Below are 15,286 nucleotides of genomic sequence, written 5' to 3' on the forward strand. Positions count from 1 at the left end.
TGAGTAAAACCACACTACCCCATCTAGAATTTCTTCGCCCACATCGTGAAAATCATGAATCTCTGTCTCTATCCGTAGCCTTGCAAATTCAAAAGGTTTGTTCTGTAGCCCACAGAGACACTAGCACTCTGAGAAAAGATAAAAGAAATTAAAGCAAACCCTCTGATGAAAAAGATGTATCGATTTCCTGGCAATGAAAAAAATCAGAGGTTATAAATAGAGAAAGGACGGCCGCCAGGAATTATCAAACCCAAGACTCGTCCCTTTCACCTTATCACAGAGAGATAGAGAGAGTCCTTTCACCGACCGACCGACCACGAGTCGTATTACTTTGTGGGCTTTGCACTCAAGAGCTAGCCTAGAAAGAGATTTTATCAGCTTTATTTACTTAATAATTAGATAGATTGGAAATAGTGGTAAAGGTTTGCAAGAGAAAGATAAAGCTACTGCCTCTTTAACGAGTTTTTGTTAAAAGATGCATAAACAAATAGGGCAGATGATTTTTCCGCCCCCTTAGGATTATGCGTCCCCCTGTTAACGTGAAATGTGATATTCCAAGGCAGAATTTGCTTGTATTTTCCTAGAAATGATTACATTCTCGATTCCCTTTTGTTTTGACTTTGCAGAAAAAGACAAACGAATGTGGGTTGAAGGTCTGGAAAAGGGGATGAGAATATGTCATGCCCCGACCCTACTGTGTAGATATTGTCCTGTTCTGGGTCATCTACCCCCCATCCCAGTTTTGTTTTCCAACAGCACTAACCATGCCTGACCCACTCCGTGGGGCCCGCCCCATGGAGATGCTGAAATCGTGTCTACACAGGAAGATGAGAAATCCGCATATATAGCCCAGCAACTTTTCCTCCCTTTTCGAGGTGGGATCTTTCATAATATTAACTACCTTAAATTTTAGAAAGATGCTTTTATTATGAGAATATCATTTACCTTAGAAAGATGCTTTTAACTAGGAATTTAGGATCACTTGGGATACTTGTATACGCACTATCAAGAGGATTATAATAGTTGCTACAAGGTTGTTTCACCTCTCACGACTGACTTTGTTCAAATTTCAGCCTTTGGATTTTTTTGTGAAGTAGTGGGGATTTAAAAACAAAATAAAAATTGGTGGCGAATGGTGGCATTTAAAGATCTATTAAGATTTGAATTGGATCAGCATAGGGGTGTAAACGAGCCGAGCCGAGCCGAGCTTGGCCAGGCTCGGCTCGGCTCGTTAAGCTCAAAAGCTCGGCTCGGGCTCGAACTAGGCTCGGGCTCGGCTCGGCTCGGTCAGGCTCGGCCAGGCTCGCGAGCCTTACCGAGCTCGGGTTATATTATGTTCACACCCCTCATCTTCCCTGGACAGCCCTATTAGTGTAATTTGACTACTTTTTTTACACTATGGGGGGTGGTCCTAGTAACAAATGGGGTTCCAAAAATGAAGTGACATATTTTGCCCCCCCCCCCCTTTCACTCCCTGGACAACCCTTTTAATGTATAAATTAATATATAATATATATATTTAAATATATTAAATTCTTAACGAGCCTTAACGAGCCGAACCGAGCCGAGCCTGGCCTAAATTGGGCTCGGCTCGTTAAGCTTAACGAGCCTGGCGAGCCGGCTCGGCTCGGCTCGTTAAGGATTCGAGCCGAGCTTTTTTCGAGCCGAGCTTGAGCGAGCCTCCGAGCCCGAGCCAAAATTGACACCCTTAGATCAGCATAGTTGCTACACATATTTATCTTCTTATTTTCTATTTAAAACCTTTTAAGGGTCTCATGTAAACAATGACCCATCATTAGTGGTTTCTCTGCGGTTTTTTCTAATCATCACGTATTATGATTTTCCAATATGGTATCAGAGCCATGCCTAGCTTTGTTTTTCTAATCAAGCTAACCATCATCTTAGAAATTTTGCAAGCAACCTACATACACACACCTCACCCGTTTGCCTCTATATATTCGCTCTTGCTTCTAGCACAGTATCATTCTAATAAAGTGTTTTTTTCATCAACATCCTCTTACCCCCTTCATAAAATCAAAATTGGGACCATTGATCATCTTATGTATATTTTCTTTCCACTCTATCCAATCACATGCATTGGGACAGTACATGATTTGATTAGATCCCATGACTAGTGGCTCCGAAGACTACATACATGAGCTAGGTACAACTGAGATGAACTTTACGGACCAGCTAAGAACGATCACCAAGTGACTATCGATGCCAACATAACCAGCCTTTTTCTCAAGATCAGTGACTCATATTTCCTATCCACTCTCAAGTTTCTTTGCACCGGACATGAGATTGAACAAAATTATTAGGATATAGGATATAGTTGTAAGTAAGAAAATCAAGAGGATTAGAAAATTCGCTATAGGTAAATTTTTATGTAAGATTAATTTGAATACAATTTGTACACTTGTTACATTTATCTTAGCATACGTCGTTGCTGATACAAACACATTGTGGTTGGCTTTTGATACGGTCGTTTTAGATATTTTATGTGGATACTATTAGGGCCTGTTTGGATGGCGAGAGATTTTGATTTGGATTTCTCACATTTGCATCCCTTTTTGCATTGTAATTTGGATCGGATCAAATTCTTGGATTTCTAATTCAGCAGCTGACAGTGAAAAGAATCAGATTTCTAAATATGATGTGGAAATAAGAAATTGGAAATCCATAGATCTGGCAGTTTCCTCCACCCTCTTTGCTCCTCAACCTCTCCCCTCCATTAGGAAGTACCCTCTTCCCCCTCTCTCTCCCTCTACATGAGCTGCCGGATCTATTCAATATGTATTCAAAACTCAATTCCAATTCCAAATACAAAATGAGAGGTATCCAAACGGGCCCTTAATTCCTATAAGCTAGCTTACGTGAATTTATTTAATCTGTTAGATTTATGCCTTTCGTTGATCATAGTGATATTAGTCTCAAAACCCATATTTGGTAATAGATACATCCACGAATTAATGAAGTAGTGAGGTGCATATCTTGAGCCCGACTCTACACCTCGGATAAACAGGTCCTACCTTGGATCTTGAGTTGCATAAATGTTACAATGATTAGATGATCCTAACCATCTGTTTAGAAGCCTATGAAAATTATAAAAAGTGTAGGTAATTAAATGATCCTACCCATCCATCCATATGGATCGGACCCACCTATTCACTGAGGAAGGGCCGCATTTTTCCCTGAGGATTGCGGCTGCATTCATTTCATCTTTTGCTTTTTCAAGGGAAAAGGCATTACAAAACTGGAAAAACCTGCCTTCATCTATCTGTTTATTGAAATACGTGTGGGGACATGTCTGTTTATTGAGATACGCGTGGTGACCATAGACTCCTCTCTATCTCATCTGTATTTACACCCCTGTTTTGGCCTGTAGTTATATTGAACTCTTCCCTTTTTAGTTCATAAAGCTCATTGGGAATTGTAACAGCCAATGGAAGGAGTTAAGAAAAAGGAAAACAATTCCGAAACCGAACTCCGTTTCTGAAACTAAACTAACTTCTTTCTCTTTTGTTCATTGGCTTATACATTTTCCCTAAAAATAATACTAAATAGTTCTTACTGTTAGGTAAGGTGGGATTGAACCTAACAGAGGATACAAAGCCTCAACCCTTGAGGCCCTAACAAGACATGGTTGCAACATGAGGACTTCACACCATGTCACCCATCCTAGTACTACTCTTGCCCAAGCACGCTTAACCTTGGAGATGGGATCCAGTGCATTTGTGCTGGTATGGTCCTTGGAGATGGGATCCAATGCATTTGTGCTGGTATGGTCCTTGGAGATGGGATCCAGTGCATTTGTTCTGGTATGGCCGACCCTAAATCAATGAAAGAGAAACAAAGGGAATCAACTCCACTAGGGATCGAACCCAGAGTCTCCATGGAGGATCATGATCCATCAGCTTCCGAGCTACCAGAGTCAAACTAAAAAGGTGTACAAGTCACCTCTTGGATATTTCATCGAGACATAATTGCAGTGGTCCGAACAATGACTCCTGTGCCATATTCGAACCCACCAATAGCAGTGGGAGAGGCACCGCCACCGCTTAGCATATCCACTTCCAGAAGCAGATGAAAATAGAATAGAAGATCAAAATAAAGTCATTTATCCAAAACCAGATGAGGGCTTATTCTATTCACCGAGCGGAAGCAGCAGTTCCACCAGCAGCTCCAGTTAAGATTTTGACTAGGATTAGCATAAGTACTATGCTAAACTTCTTATCTTCATTCATGTCGGATAGGGATTCGAAGTTTGTTGGTCCATTTTGGAGAACATTATGGGCAAAGTTGGGGACTAAGCTCCACTTTAGTTTGTATCACCATCCTCAAACCGATGGACAAACGGAGGTAATTAATTGGATTCTTGGCAACCTCATTCGGAGCTATGTAGGTAGCAATAGGAAACAATGGGATCTTGTTCTTGCACAAGACGAATTCGAATACAATCGCTCTACTAGCCACACCATTGGTGCTAGTCCCTTTGATGTAGTGTATGGTTGTAATCCACAGTGCCCTCTTGATTTAATTCCTCTTCCTATTATTACAAAGTTGAGTGGATGCAGAGGCAAGAGAAAAGGAAATTAAGAAAATTTATGAAAATGTTCAATCTAATATTGAGAAGAACACCCAAAAGTATAAGACAGGGCATAAAAGCATAAGAGAAAGGCTGATATCAATGAAGGAGATCGTGTATTGATTCATCTATGCAAAGAGCGTTTTCTACCTGGAAACTTTGCACACTTCAAGATCTTGCGGATGATCCTTTTCGCTTTCTTAAGGAAATTGGGGATAGCGCATTTAAGATTAAATTACCCGGTGATTATGGTTTTTCCACTACTTTCAATGTTTCTGATCTTATCCCTTATCATGAAAATGACCTAGTCAACTCAGGGATGAGTTGACATTCAACTGGGGGAGATTGATGCAAGTGCTTTCCCGCCATAATGATTCAGCCCATTTTTAGCTTGACTTTTGGACTACTAAATTGTAGAATATGGAAAAGTGGTAAACTAGGAAGTTGTAGATCTTTCTGAGATCTTTCCAACGAGTATAGACACTCGGAAATTAGAAAAGTGGTTAGAGAGATGACTGTTTTAGTGGACTGTGTCAGTAAGTTCATAGGCTAGTTACTGTGTTTGTGAGTTACTAAGTTATTTATTAGTATGTGAGTCACTAAACTAGTTAGTGGGCTACCTTGAACATTTTTTCTCATGCAGTTCTCCATTAAAAGTGCAACAACCTTCTGCAAAATGAAGTGTTGTTGAAGAAGAAATGATTTGTAATATTTTGGCAAGAATTTTACTTATTCTTCCTCCACAAGGATTGAGTTTGTCGATACTAACGGTATCAATAGTGGCTATTGTTAAAGATCTATTTAAAATTTGAATACTTATCTTCTATTTAAATCCCTTTAGGGTCCTCTTCTAACTAACAACTCTCATCCATTGACAAAGATAAGTCGGGATTGCATCTTCGACCTCTTAGTTGAACAACAAAGCCTTGACCATTGAGCTAGAGACTCAATTCTGATATTGTTTGTTTTGTTATCATGCAATCTTCATAGATCCTGGTCAAACTTTAAAAAAAAAATTTTTTTTTATTAGCGACGGATTTTTTTACCACCAAAGAGAATTTTAGAAAAATCATTAGCACAGTTATTTCTGCTGTCAAAAAAAATTTCTTTTTGAAAAGTCATTTCATTACAGATGATTTCTTTTCGTCGCTATTAGTTGAAAAATAAAAAATAAAAACAATAAGAAATAAATAATGGCAGAAGAACATCCATCAGCAATAAATTTATATATAGTGACAGATAATTTAGCGAAAGATATGTTTTTCCTATAAATATTAAATATTATTTTTTTAAAACGAAAATAATGTTTGCGACTGAAATTTCCGTCACCATTTCTTAAATATGCGACGAATAAATATTCGTCGCTAAATGTTTATAGTGACGGATTTTCAAACTTTGGTGATGCATTTTGTCCATCGCCATTCAATGTAATATTGTTAAGAGAAATACAAAGGCCTTCGGCCTATCAAAAATGTGTGCTGCACCATAAGTAGAATAATACGTTGGTTTCAAATTGGAACTAAATCCAAAACAAAACATAGCACATAATAATTCAATAGAAAGAGAGCAAGATATGGTGCGGACTTTAGACATAAACTTTCCAAAACCTTCTCCAGTAGGGGTAGGGGTTACTAATCTTAGGCACTTCCCAACTTAAAAAATGACTTAAAGGACTTCTATTGTAACTCAGATTCTAATTAGAATTAAAAATATAAATTTTCAAGGAAAACTAACCAAATTTCCTTCAGAAACATAACTTCATTTCTAAACTTTCTAATTATAAACCAGTCCTAATCCAATCTTGATACTTCAGCTTAGATCTCCTCAATTCGAATAGAAACTCTTAAAGTTTTACTATCCAAAAAATTTCCAAAACATGGACTTTCTAATACCCCTCAAAAATACTCTTTAACATTTATTTAGTACTGTGAACTTTCTAATATCCCACAAATTTCTTGGGAACTTTCTTCGTAGGTCTTGGAAAAAATATATGATTTGAAGGACCTACGGATTTTCTCTACATTAATTTGTGTATATTTGTTGTGACATCTGATGGGGTGTAAAAACTAAAGCCTATCACAGGCCGACACCTGCCCTGGAGTAGGTAAACTCAAGCCTATCACAGGCCGACACCTGTCCTGGCGTAGGTCATCCTACGTCATCGAGTTTCCCTCTATAAAAGGGGGTTCAAAGCTCAAACAAAAAGGTAATGGACAACCTCTCCAAAACTCTTAAACCAGCTCTGCACTCCTGCTCATATACTGACTTGAGTGTCGAAGGGCCTGTCCGGAGTAACACCCGGGTTGGTCGTCTGACCTCGTTTGCTTTTGTGCAGAACATAGTTCCTTCATTTCAGTTTAGCTGAACTTAGCTCCCTCACTTCGATTTCTCGGGACTCAGCTCCTCGGGTCATTCAGCTCAGCTCTTACGTCACTGTCATACTTGTTACCGATTTTCGGTCTAACAACATCTATAAAGATGTATTTGTTGGAATATTACTCATATCTGCTCTACTTTAAAAAAAAAATTAGTAACGGTTTTGGCTGTCGATTAAAGACTACATTTACCGACGGATTTCTTAACCCTAGTAAAAGCTTTATTGACATCACATTTAGCGACAGGCTTATGACAGTGGGTAATCTGCCCGTATAACCTTTAATGGATATTTTTACTTTTACTGGCGGTCTTGACCGCAGGTGAAAATCAATTTTCTTGTGTTGAGTGATTATGCCAATGTTCATTAATGTTTGCATAATTTTTTCTTATATAAAAATAAAAGAAAAAAAACATAAACACAATGAAATTAAGAAAAAGACAAATTCCTCATGTGGGTGCAACTCTCCAATACTAATAATGGTTGTTAATTATATTTTCTTGAAAAGAAAGAAAAGGCCTAAGAATATCTGTTATGATGTTATAGGGCCATTGTAAAGATCTATGAAAGCTCTATGACCATCATCTTTTCCAGTCATTATAATGACATAAAGAGTGCCATTTGAGTTCCCCATTTCCATACTCCTAGAATGGCAAAAAAAATAGTCATTTTAGTTTCCTAGACCTAAGTTTAGTTTATTTTCCGCCTAGATTGATCGTTTTGACCGATGGATGAACTCTGTATTGAAGTATTAAATGATTAAATAACACCAACTCTAACCACTTAAGCTTTAGTTGTTTCACACCCACTAGTCCCAAAGAAACTGCTTATTTTATTTGTTACATCGTAGCTATGTCATAAGGTCATAAGAGCATGCTGGGGGAGATAAGATAGTAACAATTCTATCGATCGAAAGAACCAGGTACTTTGAGGTCTTAGCATAGACTTGTAGCATGCCCTTTTGTAGTTACTAATCGTGCAGCACGTAGTAAGGGGCGGCTTCTCTTTATCTCTACGGAGTAAGTGTTGTCTATAATTCAGACACACTTTAATGCAAAAGAACAAAAGGAAATGGCCATTTGATTGTCATCTAATGTGTTTGCTTTATGGAAATTATTTCCATGATTTATGTTATTGGATACCATACTAGTGCTTGTAGTAGCAGTATCAGTTGTAGTAGTAGGGGGGAGTACATAGGCTGCTTCTTAGGGGAAGAGAAATGTAACGTCCCTATCATTCCTTCTCAACTTCATGAAAATAACAAAGCCACTTGCCTAAGCCCTCGCCCCATAAAAGTCACGAGAACCAATGTATCTTTCTTCTTCATAAGATAAGAGAGAGAGAGAGAGACCTTTAAAGCTCACTTTCACAGCACACTCACTGCCATTTGTATTGTAGTCTCAAACTGCAGTCTTATATTTTTTTTTAACCTTTCATTATCATCAACGTGAAATTTTAATTTTTAGACCTACCTATCTTCTCTTCTAAGTACCCATGTCCAAGTAAGTTCCTTTTGCTCCAGTTATCTCTTCTCCTCTGTTCCTCAAAAAAACAATCTCACTTTGATGAGCCCTTGTTCGTGAGATTTTCCTTCTTGTTTTCCTTTGTATTCTTTTGATCATCTCGATCGCCAGGGTCATCGCTGTGTATCTTCTTCTATGTTAATATAATTCTTAGCTATTCAAAAAAAAAAAAAAAACTCTCTTTGATATGCTATTTTTTGCAGGAGGCCGGAAAAAAGTTCACTAGACCTCAACAACTTGCCGGAGGAGTATGACGAACGGTATAGAGAAGGAAAACAAGTCTCGGAGGAGAGTTCGACAGTGGCAACAGAAGAAACGGATGAAAGTAGTAAGTAGTAAAAGAAACCAGAATGCTTTGATAGAAAAAAAGTGCCAAAATCTTCTTTGTGCTTATGTTTTGCCTCTCCAAGGCTTATAGCATGGACTGCATTTTTCTTGTATCTATTTTTTCTCCTTTTTTTATTTGTCACAAAAAAAAATCTCCTTATCTCATCATATTTTAAGTTAAACAAGTATATGAAACAAGACTTAAGGTGGTTTTTTTTTTTTTTTTTTTGTAATTTTGCAATATCTTGGGCTTTTTATTAATATTTCTTTAATTTGGGTCGCTTTTTATTTGGTTTGCTGCAGGGTGTAGGAAAAAGAAAATTAGTGGGGAGGAGGGAAATGAGGAGTGTGAGAAGGTGTACGAGTGTAGGTTTTGCTCTCTCAAGTTCTGCAAATCTCAAGCTCTTGGTGGCCACATGAATCGCCATCGCCAAGGCAAGAGAATATCAACACACTCATACCAATTTTAATATATATGAGCCACAAATCTACAAGGGGTTGCTCCATTTCTTGTGGTGCCATTCCATCACTCCCACCAATGAAACAAAATGGAAGATTACCTTTCTCCTTTAATATATATTTATCTTTCGCTCAACAATGCATACTATTTTTAATCAACTTTAGCTCGTCCTATCCTTGGCGGTTTGCAAGTTGGATTGATGAGTTCTCGGATTGGCATGAGTGGAGGGAACATCAATCTCTTTTCATCATGTAAGAAGATAAGCCAATAGCTAGGTCGACAGGGTGCATCTAGGGTGGAGAGTAGGAAGCCTTTGATTTCCTCCCCCTTAATTTGTAGTTTTTTGTTGTTGTTTGTATTGACTTGATCACCTTGATCGTCGGGGTTTTCCTGTGCTCTCTTTTATTAATTTAATTCATTTCCATTAAAAAAAATGCATACCAGTTTCAAAATATCCATTTTTCTGGAATTTTTTCCGAGGAGAGGGTCGGACGTGGGTTGGATGCCATACATGTGGCAAGATGTAGAGTGATCAAAGCTATTGATCTAGTTGGCCCATTAAATCAACCTCCCCATCAACATACATGAGTTGTGTGTACAGCAGCCCTACCTATATTCAAAATCAAAAGGGATTACTAGTCCCACAAGCATTTTTTTTCTTCTTCTTTTTCTTACCAAGCAAAGCAAAGCATCAACTTGTAATGGATCAAAAAAAAAAAAAATTTAAAAAAAAGAAGAAGAAGAAGAGAAAACGAAGGTAGTTAGCTTTGATCCCAATTCACATTGTATGAGAGCAAGAATTTCCCTCCAGCCTTTCTGCAGCCTATCCTCCAAACCGATTTGTTCGTTGGCTCCTATTAGATGTAGTTAGCTAGTTTTGTAGGCAAGAAATAGAAAAAAAAAAAAAAACTGTTTCAATAACATTAATAATAACATATAAGAATAGCAAGTTAGGGTTTTGATGAAGCATGATTCCAGCATATATTTTTTGCTGCAATAATATTATGAATTATAATTGTTTTCACAATCGATATGATGCAACACATTGATGGGTGCCAACTACAAATTTTGCACACTGAATATTATAACTACCAACAATATTATCATATTTTTTCTCTAATTTAAGCTAGGAATTTTCTGAAATCCTTGATGGGTTTTTGGTTTCTTTGTGCAGAGAGGGAGACAGAGACTCTGAACCGAGCTCGGCAGCTGGTATTCGGTAACGAAAGCCTAGCAGCACAAGGATCTCATTTAGGGTATGCAAAGAAAACTCAAGGCCTCCAATTTTCCCTTTTCATTTATTCAAAACTAAAATTAAAAATGCTCTGTTGTGTGGGTACAATCTAAAAAACTGCTTGCTTTTTAAATTTTCCCTTTCCATTTTAGGGGGGTAAGTGAGCATATATTATTAATTGAAAAAAGAAAAAAAGGACACAGAGAGGAGCTGTGGAAAGGAGGCATGAAGACAATTATGCATATAAAGAGCACACTGTCACAAGTACATATTGTCATATTGACATTGATCCTTCAAACTTACATGAAAAGAAAAAAGAAAAAAAAAACACTTTATTTCAACAAAGATGCCATTTTATTCTTCTCCTTTATCTTATAATGTCAGTTGATTGTTTTGTCTGAAAAAATAGGTGCAACCAGCAGCCCATGTCCTCCGGAAGGTTCCATACATCTTTACCCTTCAGATCAGTCTACACAAAATTTCCTTCACCTAATCCACCCCCCATTTTATCACCACCACCACCACCTCCTCCTCTTCAACCATACATCTATTCATCCACTTCGCGCTTTCTCCCCTTCTCGTCGCCATATCCTCTGGTAAATGACTATATCATTGGCCAAATCCTCCCTGGCAATTCACACCACAACCCAAATCCAAACTACACCACCGAGTCGAGTTACACTTGTGTCGGAGCTCCTCTTGATCATGGATTTCCCATGGAAGTTAGCCAGGCTCCGGCAACAGCGGTGGCTAGAAACACGAGACCACGAAGTATGGGGGATCAAGCCAATTGGGATTGTAGCTATGGAGATTCACAGGTCTCAGATCCTTCTATGATCAATCGATTTCATGACGAATTTTAAGATGGGAGTGAAAGTTCAAGTCTTAAGCCTAAGTATAGCATGCTGATCTTAAGAAACTAAAGCGGGTGATAAGAGGGAAGAATAAGAAACTATTCAAAAACAAAAAGAAAAAAAAAAAAAAAAAGAGGGAAGAAGAAGAAATGCCAAGTTGGCACTGCATCAGAAACCAAACATCTGACTAAGTGTTATGCCAGAAAGGATAAAGCCTTTTTACAGGTAGGACATATGGGTTGGCAGCTTTTATGCTCATAGACACACCAGCTATTTTGGCTTTAAGCTGCCTTAATTTAGGGTTTGTGTACCAAGGGTAGGTAGGTGAAACTGTGAAAGCGAAACTAGAGATGGATGGGGCAGATGGCACAGGAGTTAGATATCAACTCAAAGATTGAAGAGCCTTTTCACATCTTAAGTTAGGTTGCATGCCAAAGGACATTTTTGTCTCTCAGTTTTGAGTATTTTTATCTTTTGTAGATATTGGACTGATGTAAAAGCCATGGATGCTCTCTCTCTCTCTCTCTCTCTCTCTCTCTCTCTCTCTCTCTCTCTCTCTCTCTCTCTCTCTCTCTCTCTCCTCTCTGCCTGTTTGAGTCCAACGTATATGAAAAACCAACTTCGTCATTCTCTCATACGGTAGTGGTGGATTCCTTCTTTGAACATCCAACATATTTCAGTCATTGTCCATTTAACACAATTAGCCCGTTGTTGGGCATCACTATTCCGGACAATAAAAAATATACATACTTTGTATAAAGTGATATTGTCCTATTAAGATTACCAATATCCTTAATTAGAGTAGTTAAAATGGCAAGTAGCTATGGTTAGCTTAGAAATTGTTTTTTTTTAATGGTTAGAAATTGGCTTTTTATCCCATTTAGTTACTTTGAATAGGATTTCAGCGTTGTTTTTTTATATTTTGGATGCTTCTTTTAATATTACTTGTAGTTAGAAAGAGAGTTTAATTAGAAAGAGAGCTTAGCTCTATACATATGGTCGAATAGAATGACAAGAGCACCCACCTTATTTTTTGTACGATTAAAACATGAAATGAAAAGTGTGTTTTGTGGAGAGAAGTGTTCTTACACTTGTTTCGTGGAGATTCCTTCCAAATGTGGGTTAACTTTCAAGTCCCACGATTATCCTTCATAATCCTTTGACTGGATCATCTTTGCCGTTATAAATTGTACGTCCTTCCTACATCATTTCCCCTCTCCTACCATGGGCTGCACCTACTCCTAGCTCGGCGACATCCAGGCACCTCTAGACTAGTTCCAACCAATGATTAAAACCAAACACAATCAGAAATTTTTTCATGGAGACATCTTTCCATTCCTTTCCCTTTTCCAGTTTCCACATCATTCCTTTCCCTTTTCATTCCAGCCATCAAGCAGACCCCTAGTTTATAGAAAACCATTAGTACACAATTACCAATGTTTTCGGCCACTCAAGGTCATCTGATCAGGATCGAGAGAGAGGTGATGAAATAGACACGTGATGGACTACCAGATAAACAAAGCTAATCACCATAAAGTGCCCTATGTAGTTTAAGACAATGGTAAACAAATATATAGTGGCTGCCAAATAATTAAGATAGGATTATTATATAGGGCCCAACCTTATTTCTAAATTAAAATAAGGGCAGTGATAAATCGACTCCCAGATATCCTAAATCGACCCCCTATGTGTCTTTCTCTCTCCTCTGGGTTAGAGAGAGAAAGAGGAGAGAGATAGACACATAGGGGGTCGATTTAAGATATATGGGAGTCGATTTATCACTCCCCTAAAATAAGGATGGGTAAACAACCATCTGTCCACTTATCAAAACCCTTCCATATGTTTGAATGGATAGGACATCCACAAAAACACTCCCAGCTAAATTATCTTTACCATTCATATTGGCCTTTATGATGGAGGGTCCAAATATTAAGTATATGAGCTCCATTATCGGCCCGGGTCCACGAGATGAAGGGTCTTTTGATCAACAAACAATGGAGCTCAGTTGCATTAGTATTTTTCGTTCAGAAATATGTGTGGAGACAGTATAATTCCTCTAAAATAAGAAGTCGTACACTAATACAGTACCCCGTCCTCGAAGGGGAATAATCATATGAGGTATAGATTATTTTTCTCCAAAGAATTATTGTCCCTTTCTGGCCCTATTTTCCAATTCGAAAATAAGGTCTAGTGAAAAGTAGAGGGAGGACCACATTTTCATCGATTCAAACTACTTGTATTTTTCGTCCCTTACCATTGATAAGATTACTACAGAAACCTCTCCCATTGCATGGTCCAAATTATTCACATTGTGGCCTGTAAAGTGACTGCATCTTAAAATTATTAACACATGCTGCAACTATCTTTACAAATTGGAGGGTTAGGAGATTATCCGCTCCAGGAGTCTTTAGTATATGACACAACTATTTTAGGGTTTTGTATCTATGTCTCAAATTCTATTCAATGTATATTCCCATGCCACTTGTAAAATCTATTTCGGGTAACACACAGAGAGAGAGAGAGAGAGAGAGAGAGAGAGAGAGAGAGAGAGAGAGAGAGAGAGAGAGAGAGAGAGAGAGAGAGAGAGAGAGAGAGGAAATTCCTAAAAACAATGAAAAATAATATGCTACTTCAAATATGGTTTTCATTACAGTTTTCAAGGCTTTCATGCTCCTGTTGTTCCAGGCCTCTCAAGTGAGACCTTGGTATTTTGTAATTTTAGCATTTAGTGAAGCTCATGGGTTGCCCTCACGCATAGATGTAATGTGACGACCCAACCCCACTGTGTAAATATTGTCCGATACTAGGTCTCCTATGCTCCCCGGTTCTATTTTCCGGTATTGCTGCCGCTCATGACCCACCCCGCAGAGCCCCACATCTAGGAGATGCTGAAAACGTGTCTACACAATTGAGGGAGATAATACACATATATATAGCCCAACAACTTTTCTTCATTTTCTAATGTGGGATCTCCGTACTGTGGGAAGTCCCGCTCTGATACCATTTTGTGATGACCCACCCTCACTTTGTAAATATTGTTCGGTTCTGGGTCTCCTGCCCTCCCCGATTTTATTTTCCAACAACACATCTACACAGTAAAGAGAAAGAGTCCACATATATAGTCCCGCAACTTTTCCTCGCTCCCCTATGTGGAATCTCACATTTAATCACTTAAAGAGAAGCCATATAGATCTCTTGTGTTCTCGATTGTAATTTTACGAGTAATTTTCTTTGGATCAACGTTAGCTACAAATGTAGTCACAGGAGGAGATGAACCACATAAATCTCATGTTCTTTTGAGTGAATGAAAATTGTATTAGAAGAGAGAAAATATTACATGTTCAAGTCAGCAAGCAAAGATTGCCCAACAAACAAGGAATCTCGGGAGGCCCCTAATTTGACCAATCGATCTGCAAGGTCGCTGGCACTCCAAGGAACATGGACAAAAGATATAAATCTCTCATCATACATTGCAGAAATTTAATTAAAAAACCTAGCCAATCTCCGAGGACGTAAACTCTTACCTTGAGCCCAGTAAAATACATCAGACGAGTTACCTTTCAGCTGCAATTTACCATCCATCTGCTCCCTAAATATGCCCATGCCAGGGTGGATAGCTCGAACCCCGGCCTCCGTGAAGTCTATTAGTCCTATTGGACTTAAGACCGCATAAATGATGATGCCATTGCTATCTCTAAACACACCTCCAATTCCCCATTCCCAATGTTGCTAAGCGAGTGACCATCAACATTGAGTTTAAGAGTATGGCGGGAGATAAGGTTTTCACAAAACTGATGTCTTCTTCTTCCCAGCGGCGCCTGACGAGATTGCCTCCCAACAATAGCATGCAAACAACAATAAAGAAAAGGTTGATGATCTAGAGCTCACCCATGTCAATTGTAAATAACAATCAATCTTAGAGTACT

The 15,286-nt window shown here is 38.4% G+C and overlaps 1 protein-coding gene across 1 annotated transcript; it reads left to right on the top strand.

The window, feature by feature from the left end:
* Window positions 1-4,134: 4,134 nt before the first annotated feature.
* LOC143854839 (zinc finger protein STAMENLESS 1-like) lies at window positions 4,135-11,874 on the top strand. Its single transcript, XM_077364950.1, has 5 exons — window positions 4,135-4,505; window positions 8,689-8,813; window positions 9,116-9,247; window positions 10,447-10,528; window positions 10,913-11,874. Exons 1-5 carry the CDS (start codon window positions 4,135-4,137, stop codon window positions 11,367-11,369), a joined length of 1,167 nt encoding a protein of 388 aa, XP_077221065.1. The 3' UTR covers window positions 11,370-11,874.
* Window positions 11,875-15,286: the final 3,412 nt, after the last annotated feature.

The sequence above is a fragment of the Tasmannia lanceolata genome, unplaced genomic scaffold, assembly GCF_043159265.1.
Source record: "Tasmannia lanceolata isolate RefF3 unplaced genomic scaffold, GAP_Taslan_0.1 ptg000020l, whole genome shotgun sequence".
In the NCBI taxonomy this organism is placed as follows: domain Eukaryota; kingdom Viridiplantae; phylum Streptophyta; class Magnoliopsida; order Canellales; family Winteraceae; genus Tasmannia; species Tasmannia lanceolata.